Here is a 14,357-nt window from a genome sequence, read left to right on the forward strand (position 1 = left end):
TGCAAAAGAGATTGAAGAAAAATGGACTGTGATGCATGATCAAGTATGGCAACATGTATAATGGAAGTCTCAGGGAAAAAGGAGAAAGAAAATGGGAAGAACAAATATTTGAGGATAATGGCTAAAAACTTACCAAAATTGATGATGAACATCAGCCTACAGTAAAATAAAAACAAACAGATCTACTCCTACACATATCAAACTGTAGAAAGACAAAGACAAAGCAAAAATCTTGAAAGCAGCAAAAGAAAAACTACTATTCTGCTTCAGGGGCCCACAATAAGATTAACAGCTGACCTCTCATCAGAAACAATGGAGGGAAGAAATCAGTGACATATTCAAAGAGCTGAAAGAAAAAAAAAATATTAACCAATAATTCTACCCAACAAATCAATCCTTCAAAAAGAAGGCAAAATAAAGATATTGCTAGATTAAAAAAAAAAAAAAAAAGACAAGGAATTCACTGGTAGCAGTCCTACCTTAAAAAAATACTAAAGGTATTCTTGAGCTGAAAGAAATGCTTGATTGGTAGACTTGAGAATACTGGATTGTCTCATCAGGGGTGTGAGTGTGTCTGTGTGTGCAGTATGTGTAGGTGTTTGTACAGAATGTTCCAAAAGTTCTTGAGCAGTTTTTAATTTCAGAAACAAACATGCTAGAAACTTATAAAAATATCCTTAGAAGGTTTAATTATTTCAATTTGTTTTATACTTACTTAGCTTTGGGATTTTTAAATTTAAAAAATTGTTAATTTAACTTTTGTACAAGTCCCTGCCTTTGAAGATGGCGAAGGTTGATTGAAACAAAAATGTTAAAATTTTATTCAAAATTCACAAAGCTAAATAAGTAAAATGAAATTTCAATTATCTGTCTGGATTAGTGCAAATTAAAAACAATGTGGGAATGTTAGAGTTGAGGACAAGGAGACTCCAAGAGTAAAAATCTCTGCATTTAATTAGCAAAACGTGCAAAGACTTCAGATTTTCAAAAGCTGTAAATTTGGTGGGACTGAAGCCAAGATTTCCAAGGGATAAAGGAAATTAGGCAACATCTGTGTTACAGGTAGAATGAATAGAAATTTGCAATAAGGTCCATCGATGACATAAGGGCACAGTTGGAAGCCCCAGAGAAGGGCATAGGGATGTAGACAGCCAGGAGTGGCAGCGTGGTGGGGGAGGGGACGCCAGCCTCCTCTTTTGGTACCCTCCCCCACCCTCAGAAGTCTTTTGTAATGAGGTCATAGCTTTGTGACGTGGGCCTGGAACTCTAGTCCAGAGCCCATTCTTATGGCCCACTTGCCTCTGGGCAGCAGTGCTATGTTCAGACAATGGAGAATTATATGTTTCTCTTGAGAAATTTTAGTGCTCCATGGCTGAGCTCCAGTTCCACATACTGGCTTACTGATACCATCCTTGCCCTCCTGTGTGGGGTGGGGCTCTACTTCCTTTTACTCCCATATCTCCCAAGTGACCCATCTTTACCACCGCCTAAGGAACACAGATACATCAAGAAGGTGAGGAACCCTCAGCCAGCCCCAACCGAGATGGATTCTCTCTGTTTCATTTTCCACTTTTCTAAACCAACCAGAGAGATTCCTGAGATGGAAGTATCAGGAAAGAACAGAACATCATCCTTCTAGTGAGTGGCTAGGCAGGACGGGGTTTAGAATGGGCACTGGGTTTCTACTTGAAAATCTCAGACCATCTGTTTGGGTGTGGGAGAGGGTTCCAGGGTGATAACCCAAACACAGTGACTCAGTAGCCGATGATGGGATTATAGAGAGAGTTCTGGATCCCTGCAGGAACAGAGCCCTCTGCACCGGCTCATCAGTCACCTCCCCTTGAAAGGGCCTCTGGGACTTTCCTTAGTATCAGGGCTGATCAAGAGCACTGCTGAGCCCAGGAGAGACTTTGATCAGAGGCTGGAATTTAGCTCTGGCCCTCAGAGGCAGAATCCCTATCTGATGGAGCACACATGTGATTGTTGGTCTAACATCTCTCCTCTTCTTGAAATCCATTACAGATGTCAAAAAAATCTTCTTTGTATTGTTCAAAGAAGGAAAACAAAAAACATTTTAGCCACTGTAAAAAAATGACCAAAAGGAAAAAACAGAACTCCATTAATTAAATGTAAAAAGTCATTATTCATGAATACTAAGGTCTGCAGTATTTATTGAGAAGAGAACTGGGTCCCAGCCCCTCATTCTTTTCTTGTCTATCAGCATCAAATAGGGACCAGGGGAAGGAACAAGAGAAGGAAGAGAAGCGGAGCTTTGAAAGGTAAGGCTCTGTCCACTCAATCCTGGGTTTTTCCAAGCATTAACCTCAATCTCTTTTGTCCCTGAGGGCCCAGGTCTATGGTCTTGGAGAATGTCAGGTGCTAGTGCATGTGCTTCTGAGGAAACAGAACCCTCAAAGGAGGCTCTTGGGAAGGAAACCTGAGCCTGGGATCCTTGTCGGATTCCCTGCTGGGTTCTTCCATGGGAATGAGGCAGTGATGGGCCTGGACAATAGGTGCTGCCTAGAAGGGAGCCGTGTGGGACATAGTAGATGGAAAACTGGCTGGATTTGGAGATGGAGCATGCAAGTCCAGCTGTGGATGGGTTGTTCAACTTCCCTAAGGCTCAGATTCCTCCTTGAGATGGAAACACTTTGTAAATGAAAAAGCAACACCCACACCTCAGCCTTGCTCTTGTTGTTGGGGATCGTCTGATCTTGGACATGGAATCTTGGGTTCCTGAATCTAATCTCAATGGTCTCCCTTAAAGGAACATTCCATTCAGCCTTCTATAAGATCCCTAGGCCCTTACCTTTACCACCTGTAACCCAGTACCTTGATTTCCAGTTTGTAGAGATAGCTTGCAAGAACTGAAGGAGACTCGGGACCTGATCTTGCTTCTGCAAAGGTGAGTAACCTTTCCCATTCTTTCTTATGCCATTCTTCTTAACCAGCCCTAATACTATCCAAGGGCCAAAGAATTGATAAAGGTGGACAGAATGCTTTGGGATGAGCAAGGGCTGAAGTGTGGTGAAGTCAGGGGTGGGGATCTGAGGGGCTGTGTGCCTCAGATTCTCCCAGCTCGGCCAGGATCTTCAGGCCCCTTTCAGCTCCTGGCTGCAGCTTGTGCCTCCTATCTTTTGCAGCCACCTGGGACAGCTTCCTGACAAGGGCAACCTTCACCAGGTCTTTGTGGAGGTGTGCAAAACGGTGCCTGCTGGAACTCATCTGCCACAGGAGGAACGTGTGCACGATACTGCTCCTGTCGTGTCCCCTTTGGCTTCCACAGCTCCTCTAACCAAGCCCCCTCTACCTCTGGCCTCCACCCTTTCGCCTTACCCGAAGACCCAATCAGTTCCTGTTCTTTTGCACTCACCCCTGAATGCCTCTCAGTCACCAGAGTCTTTGCTACTTCTAGACCATCACTCATGCCAACCACTTGCACCTTTCCCACCCCCACGACATACCTCTGGCTCATTGGTCTGCCCTCGGCCTCCAGCAGCCTTCTCTGCTCCACCACTGCTTGACTCCACTTCGATTCTTTCTCAGTGTGACTCGATGTCACTTCCACTGAGTGCATCTCCAGATAACAACTCTTGGTTGTCTGCTTCTATGCCAGCAATCTCAGGCCTTCACCACTCAAGCCATCCCACTCTGGCCTCCTCCTGGGGGTGGGAGGCTTCCAAAACCTTATTCTTCTCCACCTCAGCACACCCCAAATTCCAACAAGAGCATCTTTCCCACCACTCAGAACAGACCTCTTTCCGGGGAGGCCCCATAGACAGGCAGGTGGAAGTTGGAGGAACCTCTTTCCTCAACCCTGATATTCGGAAACACCTGGAGCTACAAATCACAAAGAGAGTGGAATTGAAGATTTGGAAGGAAAAAGAAAAGGAGGGATCTGACTACCATCTGAATTCTTTAGGGAACAAGTTAAAGCCACTTGGTGAGGAGCTGGACAACACAATCCCCCAACCTTTCTGGAGCACCAAAGGCAAACCAGGACAGCTACCCAGCCCTGAGATGCCCCCACATCCTGAGACCTTGCAGGACCAATTGAAGCAGAAATGTAGCCAGCTTTTCTGGGGCCTCCCTTTTCTTCACAGTGAGTCCCTGGTGGCTACTATTAGGGTTTCTGGTTCTGCACTAGAGTTCCCTTCTGTTTTCTTCAATGGAATCTCTAGTGCCTTACCAATTCAAATGCAAACTGATGAATTCTCACTTCTTTCACAGCCTCAGGCCTTGCCCCATTATGTTGTTCAATCCCAACTCTTGATTCCAGCCCAGCCCCCACTTATGCCTCAAATTCATTTCCAGCTGCAACCTCTGGCTCAGATCCAGACCCAGGTCCATCTCCCATCCTCTTTCCCGACCCCACTACCTCCTTCTCCTCCCCAGATTGTTTCCTGTAGAGAGCTCTGCCCTCCTTCCAAGAATGAGTCACAATCCCTCATCCCAGTTGCAGTCCAACACCTGGAATGTCACTTTTCGAAGAAGCAACAGGAAAGTTGGCAGGCTTTACCCCTCGTGGTCAAAAGATCCCAGGAAGCATATGCTTCTCTCAGTTCTAACCTTCCACAGGAGAGCCGGGCCTCCCAAGCCCACCGGTCAATCTTTATCCTTCCTGGGAATTTTCCTCTCCACCCTGAGCTTCGCAAGCACATGGAGCAACACCTTCAGAAGAGGCTTGTCCAACAGCAGAGCAGCCAGCCCTGCAAACCCCAAGTGAGTCTGGGAGAGGTGCAGCCTCAGAGAAAATCGCCAAGAACCTCTTCGCCCTCTGTATGTACCCAACAAAGTAGCAAGGACATAAAGAAGCTGAGATTCAGAAACCCAGGAAGCTTCCATCTGTGCAGCTCAGCAAACTTCCAATTAGGGAAGGACCCTAAGGCTGATCTGGGGCAAAATCTGGGGATGGTCTCAAAATATACTGTATATAAGGAATCAAAGAGCTCTGAGGAGGACTCTGCCAAGGAGTCAAAAAATGAGTTGAAGAAGCCCTCAGAGAGTAGCTCAGGAAATGACTTAGAAAGGATTCCAGAGAAGAAACAAGTAGAAAATGACCCAAAAGTCCATGTGGACAAAAAGTTAGGGCAGATCAGTGAGGGTTCAATCCCTACAAAAATGTGTCACTCTTGGTTTTCTGCCAGTGCCCTGCCCAGGTCTGACACCCAGCTGGAGAGCAGAAAGCTGGTATCCTTAGATGGTCAGGAATGTTGTGTGAACACCTCCCAAGAACTCCCCTTCCTCACTCTGGACACCCAACAAGTGCTGGAAGCACATGTGAAAAAGTTTTGTGTGAAGCACAGGTGGGGCCTACTCCTCAAGGTCCTCAAGTCCGTAACAGTCTTTAAGTTAAGGAAGGTCCCAGCCTCATCTCTTCAGCATTCTGCCTTTCCCATGTCACCTACCCATGAATCTGGCACTGAGAGAGCTGAGGTTGGCAAGCCCATGGAGGAAAGCTACCAGGCAAGTCAGGAAGAGAAGATGGTAACAACCAGTTTGGCCTCCACCCTGAAGCATCCTCTCCCTGTTCCGTCCCCTGCATATGAGGGAATCCAGACAGTCCTGAGACAGGGCCCTTCTGGTGATGACCACAAGCTTTTAGAAGCCCCTCTGACCGGACAGAAGGGCAGGCAGAATCCTCAACCCTTCACTCCCAATATCTTGGGTGGACACAGGCAGAGTACGACTGTCTTTGAGACCCAGCGAGGCAGCCTGGGGCCAACACCAAGTCTCCACTCAAGAGAGAGGAGTGCGAGTACCCCAGGATCCTCCAGCCCTGGTGGCTCTTTATTGGAGATGGGCATGGGATCCCAATTTCTAAGGGCTGAAGAGAGCAGGGAAGCCACCATGGCTGAGGGGTCCCCTGCGCTTCAACCCCAACATAGTGACATCTGGAGTGGCAGTGAGCTGGCAGACTCCCCAATCATAAGGGTGGATCTGAGTGGTTTAGGGTCTCCAGGGACCAGAAGAAATGCCACACCGCCTAGAATGCCTCCTCCCCGGGTTCCAAAACTACCATGCCCTAAAGTGCAAGTTCTTTGTGGACTTGAGACCAAAATGAAAGTTGAACCAGAGAATGAGCTTCAAGATGGCCCCACTGATGCACTCCTTGCCGCAAGCATCTTAGCTTCTCAAGTGCCCCAGCGCCGTCACCGGAGCACAACCAATGGGAACAGGTCAGCTCCCCACAAGCTAGACAGCTGCATGGCAGCTGGAAAGAGCAGCCTGGGGCAGCCAGAGTCCAAAATCTTGAAGCCTCAGGCGCCATTGAAAAGCCAGAGCAACAATTTTGCCTCCATCAGGAGAGAAGACCGTAGGGAACCCAAACCAGGGGAACATGAAGAAGGGGTTGTAGGATTGGGAAGTTCCCCAACCAGAAGGATGAGCCCAACCGGCCAGGCGAGGGGAACAGCAAACACCCCAAGCAAGAGACAGTGTCAGCCTGAGAAGCCCTTGGGAAAAAACATCAGTCACTTTCTTCAGTGGATTTTTTCCAATAAAGGCAAAGGGCTGGAAGAACCTTTGCAAAAACATAAGCCCGCATCAGCCTCTGTCCGTGGCCGGGAACCCATCAAAATCAGATCCATTTATATGAGCAAAGAGGCTGCTGAAGCTCAGGAGCTTATGGCAGCTGTTGGCCAGATTCTAGAGGAGAAAATAGCACATCAGGCCTCAAAGTTAAGTCAGCAGAAGCCAAAGGCCCAGGTTCCAGTTGGGAAGGGTTCCTGCTATCATAGGGCTCCCTCCTCCTCAGAGCAAAGAAAAGTGGTAAGTGATACAACCTGCAATCGCCACGACACCCCTGAGAAATGCCCTGTCAGAGAAAAGTGGATCCGAGACGAGGATGGAAATATCTGGAAAATTGTGGGAATCAAGATGAGCAATTGTGCTTTTCCCCCTGGGGAGCCTGTGTCCCCCATCAGTTCCTACTGCCATTGGCCATGGAGGCCAGGTGAGTCTGGCCACCCTGTCTACTGCCCACGGCACTGTCTTTTGAGAAATACCTTCTCTGGTAGACCAGAAAATGTTTCTCCAGTCCATCTTAGTAGAAAATCTTCCATCCAAGAAAACATGCAGTCCATGTAGAGAAACATCTTCCGTGGTTTTGACTTCTCCCAAATCAAGATATTTATTATTCTCCAAATATATATGTTTTTCTCTCATAAGAAGGTAGCCGCTTCCATCTGTCATGCTGGGGTGTATGGGTCAGCGTGCTGAGCAACTGCCTTTGCTTCTAGAAGGGAAAAGGGCATGGAGTGAGGTTGGCAGTGACACTGCATGCTCGCCCTCACCCCAGGTTCCTTTCGTCATTACAAAAAAAGGTATTAGGCCTTTCAAGATGAGAAAAACTTGGGAAGACCCAACCGGGAACCAGGATCTGGTTCAAACTGTTTTTCTCTAGCTTTCTCTCCACATTGAACTTTATGAAGCCGTAGAGAGGATGGGTTTTTAGAGACATCATAGAAAGGACTGGGAAGTCGCCACTCAAGGCTTCAGGGAGTGTCAGAGAGAAGTGGCTTCACAAGGAGCATTGGGGGGCGGGGGAGGGAGGGGTTGATGGGCAACGAGCCCCTGAGTTCAGACATGAGAAAAATCCTGTCCCTGGCCACACCAGCCACGGGAGCCCCTTCCCTCCTGGCCTGCGTGCCCCCTAGTTCCGCCCGGGGGGAACTGTGCAGCCTCACCCTTGCCTGCCTCCTCCTTCCTGCACGTCCAGGAGCAGCAGCTCAGACGTTGCTTCCCGCGCCGTGGGTGTGGAGGTGCGGGCCGAGGAGGCGGACAGGACCGCGTGCACCCGCGCCCCAGATGAAAAGCACATCCGCCCCGTGGCCCTTGTTCAGGGCTCCCTGGGGCCCAAGGCTCGGGGCGAGGGGTGTGGGGTGCACATGTGGGGTGGCGCCACCGGAAGGGAGCCGAGGCCCTCGCAGAAGGCGTGACCGGATCCGAGCCAGGAAGACGGCGCGGAGGCGGAGGCGGAGGTGCCCAGACGTCGGCAGCCTCGCCGGGAGGAGAGCTCAGGGCTGCAGCCGGCGTCCCCACCCCGCTCCAGCTCCCACAGCAGCAGCTTCACCCGACAGAGACGGCCAGGCCGACGCAGCTGGGTACACGGATGTCTCAGTGTCTTTCATGAGCGCGCCTCACCGTGCACCTGCTTATCAGTCCCTGGGCTTTAGGAAGGAAGAGTCACGCAGAGGAGCCAGGGCGGGGCGGGCAGGGCGCAGGGCCCGGGTCTGCTCATCTTCCCCCGTGCACACCCCACGTCTGCGCCAGGGGAGGGAGGGGGACCAAAAGGGCAGAGGGGTGGCCTGGGGTCACCTGCAGCCACACACACACACCCCCGCACAGCGAGTCCCACCTGGCTCCCAGTCCGCGCTGCCTCCAGGAGAGGAGACACCGACAGGAGGTGAACGCCAGGGCCCGAGAGGTGAGCGCCGGGAGGCTCAGCCCCGGGCGCCCCTGCCCTCACTCTGCGCCCAGCGCAGGCTTCCCCCGCCCAGACCCCTGCCCATGGGGGACAGCATGAGGGCCCCCAAAGCAGGAAGGGGTTCCAGAGAGGAAGATTTCGGAGCCTTGTGCATACCTAGGGCCCTCAGGGCAGCACAACCCCAGGGGGCGTCGCTCCCAGCGGAGATTCCGGTGCCAGGAGCTGCCGTGGCCCCCGCAGTTACTCAGCACCAAGCGCCCCCACCCCCGTGTCAGGGCACGAAGTGGGGGCGCCGCTGGCACCGGGGCTGGTGGGGAGGGGGCCCAGCCCCAAAGCCTGGCCTGGCCGGGTCCCGTCTGTGGGCCTCGATTCTCGAGGCTGCCGCAGAGTGGGTGCGGGAGTGGAAGCGGGGCGAGGCGGAGAGGCGAGCCGGGGGCTCCAGGCAGGGAGTGGCCTCTGCCCCTCCAGAGCTGAGGACCTCCGGGCCATACCTGGCTGCTGCTCCAGGCACCCCAGGCCAGGCGTGGGCTGTGTGGACTGAACACTTAACCTAATGCCACTGAACCCCTGCCCCTGCCTGCAGAAGGAACCTGGGGACCACGCTGATGAACAGCGAGACCCAAAGGACAAGGCCATCGCCTCCTCCTGCCAGCTGGTCTTCCTGGGAGGTAAGCTGGCCATGAAGGAAGACACAGAGATCTCACAGAGAACTCAGAGACCTCACAGAGGCCTCACAGAGACCTCACAGAGACCTCACAGAGACCTCACAGACCTCACAGACCTCACAGAGACCTCACAGAGACCTCACAGAGACCTCACAGACCTCACAGAGACTTCACAGAGACCACAGAGACCTCACAGACCTCACAGAGACCTCACAGACCTCACAGACCTCACAGAGACCTCACAGAGACCTCACACAGAGACCTCACAGACCTCACAGAAACCTCACAGAGACCACAGAGACCTCACAGAGACCACAGAGACCTCACAGAGACCTCAGAAACCTCACAGAGGCCTCACAGAGACCTCACAGACCTCACAGAGACCTCACAGAGACCTCACAGAGACCACAGAGACCTCACAGAGACCTCACAGAGACCTCACAGAGACCACAGAGACCTCACAGAGACCTCACAGACCTCACAGAGACCTCACAGAGACCTCACAGAGACCTCACAGAGACCTCACAGAGACCACAGAGACCTCACAGAGACCTCACAGACCTCACAGAGACCTCACAGAGACCTCACAGAGACCTCACAGAAACCTCACAGAGACCTCACAGAGACCACAGAGACCTCACAGAGACCACAGAGACCTCACAGAAACCTCACAGAAACCTCACAGAGACCACAGAGACCTCACAGAGACCACAGAGACCTCACAGAGACCTCAGAAACCTCACAGAGGCCTCACAGAGACCTCACAGACCTCACAGAAACCTCACAGAGACCACAGAGACCTCACAGAGACCACAGAGACCTCACAGAGACCTCAGAAACCTCACAGAGGCCTCACAGAGACCTCACAGACCTCACAGAGACCACAGAGACCACAGAGACCTCACAGAGACCACAGAGACCTCACAGAGACCTCAGAAACCTCACAGAGGCCTCACAGAGACCTCACAGAGACCTCACAGAGACCACAGAGACCTCACAGAGACCACAGAGACCTCACAGAGACCTCACAGAGACCTCACAGAGACCTCACAGAAACCTCACAGAGACCACAGAGACCTCACAGAGACCTCAGAAACCTCACAGAGGCCTCACAGAGACCTCACAGACCTCACAGAGACCTCACAGAGACCTCACAGAGACCTCACAGAGACCACAGAGACCTCACAGAGACCTCACAGAGACCTCACAGAGACCACAGAGACCTCACAGACCTCACAGAGACCTCACAGAGACCTCACAGACCTCACAGAGACCTCACAGAGACCACAGAGACCACAGAGACCTCACAGAGACCTCACAGAGACCTCACAGAGACCACAGAGACCTCACAGAGACCTCAGAAACCTCACAGAGGCCTCACAGAGACCTCACAGAGACCTCACAGAGACCACAGAGACCTCACAGAGACCACAGAGACCTCACAGAGACCTCACAGAGACCTCACAGAGACCTCACAGAAACCTCACAGAGACCACAGAGACCTCACAGAGACCTCAGAAACCTCACAGAGGCCTCACAGAGACCTCACAGACCTCACAGAGACCTCACAGAGACCTCACAGAGACCTCACAGAGACCACAGAGACCTCACAGAGACCTCACAGAGACCTCACAGAGACCACAGAGACCACAGAGACCTCACAGAGACCTCACAGAGACCACAGAGACCTCACAGAGACCACAGAGACCTCACAGAGACCTCACAGAGACCACAGAGACCTCACAGATCTCACAGAGACCTCACAGAGACCTCACAGACCTCACAGAGACCTCACAGAGACCTCACAGACCTCACAGAGACCTCACAGAGACCACAGAGACCACAGAGACCTCACAGAGACCTCACAGAGACCTCACAGAGACCACAGAGACCTCACAGAGACCTCACAGAGACCTCACAGAGACCACAGAGACCTCACAGAGGCCTCACAGAGACCTCACAGAGACCTCACACAGAGACCTCACAGAGACCTCACAGAGACCACAGAGACCTCACAGAGACCTCACAGAGACCACAGAGACCTCACAGAGACCACAGAGACCTCACAGACCTCACAGACCTCACAGAGACCACAGAGACCTCACAGAGACCTCACAGACCTCACAGAGACCTCACAGAGACCACGGAGACCTCACAGAGACCTCACAGAGACCACAGAGACCTCACAGAGACCTCACAGAGACCACAGAGACCTCACAGAGACCACAGAGACCTCACAGAGACCTCACAGACCTCACAGAGACCTCACAGAGACCACAGAGACCTCACAGAGACCTCACAGACCTCACAGAGACCACAGAGACCTCACAGAGACCTCACAGAGACCTCACAGAGACCACAGAGACCACAGAGACCTCACAGAGACCTCACAGACCTCACAGAGACCTCACAGAGACCACAGAGACCACAGAGACCTCACAGAGACCTCACAGACCTCACAGAGACCTCACAGAGACCACGGAGACCTCACAGAGACCTCACAGAGACCACAGAGACCTCACAGAGACCTCACAGAGACCACAGAGACCTCACAGAGACCACAGAGACCTCACAGAGACCTCACAGACCTCACAGAGACCTCACAGAGACCACAGAGACCTCACAGAGACCTCACAGACCTCACAGAGACCTCACAGAGACCACAGAGACCTCACAGAGACCTCACAGAGACCTCACAGAGACCACAGAGACCACAGAGACCTCACAGAGACCTCACAGACCTCACAGAGACCTCACAGAGACCACAGAGACCACAGAGACCTCACAGAGACCTCACAGACCTCACAGAGACCTCACAGAGACCACAGAGACCTCACAGAGACCTCACAGACCTCACAGAGACCTCACAGAGACCTCACAGAGACCACAGAGACCTCACAGAGACCACAGAGACCTCACAGACCTCACAGAGACCTCACAGAGACCTCACACAGAGACCTCACAGCGACCTCACAGAGACCTCACAGAGACCTCACAGACCTCACAGAGACCTCACAGAGACCTCACAGAGACCTCACAGAGACCTCACAGACCTCACAGAGACCTCACAGAGACCACAGAGACCTCACAGAGACCTCAGAGACCTCAGAGACCTCACAGAGACCACAGAGACCTCACAGACCTCACAGAGACCTCACAGAGACCTCACAGACCTCACAGAGACCTCACACAGAGACCTCACAGAGGCCTCACAGAGACCTCACAGAGACCTCACAGACCTCAGAGAGACCTCACAGAGACCTCACAGAGACCACAGAGACCTCACAGAGACCTCACAGAGACCACAGAGACCTCACAGAGACCTCACAGAGACCACAGAGACCTCACAGACCTCACAGAGACCTCACAGAGACCACAGAGACTTCACAGAGACCTCACAGAGACCTCACAGAGACCTCACAGAGACCACAGAGACCTCACAGAGGCCTCACAGAGACCTCACAGAGACCTCACGGAGACCTCACAGAGACCTCAGAGACCTCACAGAGACCTCAGAGAGACCTCACAGAGACCTCACAGAGACCTCACAGAGGCCTCACAGAGACCACAGAGACCTCACAGAGACCTCAGAGACCTCAGAGACCTCACAGAGACCACAGAGACCTCACAGACCTCACAGAGACCTCACAGAGACCTCACAGACCTCACAGAGACCTCACACAGAGACCTCACAGAGGCCTCACAGAGACCTCACAGAGACCTCACAGACCTCAGAGAGACCTCACAGAGACCTCACAGAGACCACAGAGACCTCACAGAGACCTCACAGAGACCACAGAGACCTCACAGAGACCTCACAGAGACCACAGAGACCTCACAGACCTCACAGAGACCTCACAGAGACCACAGAGACTTCACAGAGACCTCACAGAGACCTCACAGAGACCTCACAGAGACCACAGAGACCTCACAGAGGCCTCACAGAGACCTCACAGAGACCTCACGGAGACCTCACAGAGACCTCAGAGACCTCACAGAGACCTCAGAGAGACCTCACAGAGACCTCACAGAGACCTCAGAGAGACCTCACAGAGACCTCACAGAGACCTCACGGAGACCTCACAGAGACCTCAGAGACCTCACAGAGACCTCAGAGAGACCTCACAGAGACCTCACAGAGACCTCACAGAGGCCTCACAGAGACCTCACAGAGGCCTCACAGAGACCTCACAGAGACCTCACAGAGACCTCACAGAGACCTCACAGATCTCACAGACACTTCTGCACAGAGATCCCCACAGAGACCCACAGCGAGACCTGTAAGCAAAGACCTTACAGAGAGACCTCCCACACAGAGAGCTCCCACAGGGACACCACATGGAGGCTTTCCACAGCCCCCTGCACAGAAACCCCACACAGAGTCCTCCTGCAGAGACCCTCATCTCTCCTAAAGTCCTGCGCACCACCTCCCGACAGGTCCTTCTGAGTGGAGGTGAATCCTCTCAGCAAACTGAAAGCTGAGAGCAATGGCAGCCCTATGCACGCCACAGAAAGTGCTTGTGCAGTTTTGTTCTTTTACGTCATTACTTCTTGAAAAAGAATTAAAAATCCCACATACAAGCCTATAAAAACTTTTCTTCCAAAGGTTTTTATTAGCTTGAGCTCTGACCCACCAATTAGAGCTCCACAAATTATAAATATGAGTAAAACACTGCCAATATCTAATGGGGGATAAATACTGTATTTGTTTAATTTTAGTTATTGTCCTGTCAAATGGTATCAATGTCACATTTTTTTTCTACTGGGGACAATTTTCTGAACTTGCAATGGCTGACTTCTTTAGTGGAAGCATGGTAAAGTCCTACATCAAATGGATTCACGGAAAGAAATAAGCCAGCAAAGATGCATCTGGCTCGCACTCACTGCAGAGGACTGTGCCCTTACCACATGATTTTGTGTGTTACAGCTCATGTCAGGCTTGTGGGTGTATTTTTAAATGAGACACGCCACTTTATCAAATGTGAAGATTTTTCAGAAAGAATCAGATTTCTAAAAATATTCCTATTATGTCTTCTGGCAAAATTATACTTATTTCTTCATAATATTATTCTGATCCTAAAACTATGGTAATGCTCTCAAATGATATTACACATGTTTCCAGGATATGACAAAGTCCTAATATTCATCTAACATAGCTGAAACTGATGGACAATTGAAAAGATTTAATTTCATTAATAATTCTAAGAAATGCAGATTTTCTAAGACCCCAGCTGTTGAGATCCATTTTATATTCACAATTGTGC

General features: G+C 51.4%; 1 protein-coding gene and 1 long non-coding RNA gene across 2 annotated transcripts; one reads left to right on the forward strand and one right to left on the reverse strand.

The window, feature by feature from the left end:
* Positions 1-1,257: 1,257 nt before the first annotated feature.
* Positions 1,258-7,224, forward strand: LOC143665665 (spermatogenesis-associated protein 31A6-like). Its single transcript, XM_077139351.1, has 4 exons — positions 1,258-1,513; positions 2,222-2,279; positions 2,845-2,905; positions 3,144-7,224. The coding sequence occupies exons 1-4, from the start codon at positions 1,328-1,330 to the stop codon at positions 7,087-7,089; spliced, it is 4,251 nt and encodes a 1,416-aa protein (XP_076995466.1). The 5' UTR covers positions 1,258-1,327; the 3' UTR covers positions 7,090-7,224.
* LOC143665668 (uncharacterized) lies at positions 4,725-9,148 on the reverse strand. The gene is made up of 3 exons (XR_013167152.1): positions 8,920-9,148; positions 7,689-8,380; positions 4,725-7,237 (listed from the first exon to the last, which is right to left on the reverse strand). It is a non-coding gene; the product is annotated as an uncharacterized LOC143665668 (long non-coding RNA).
* Positions 9,149-14,357: the final 5,209 nt, after the last annotated feature.

Source organism: Tamandua tetradactyla, chromosome 2 (genome assembly GCF_023851605.1).
Source record: "Tamandua tetradactyla isolate mTamTet1 chromosome 2, mTamTet1.pri, whole genome shotgun sequence".
NCBI lineage: Eukaryota > Metazoa > Chordata > Mammalia > Pilosa > Myrmecophagidae > Tamandua > Tamandua tetradactyla.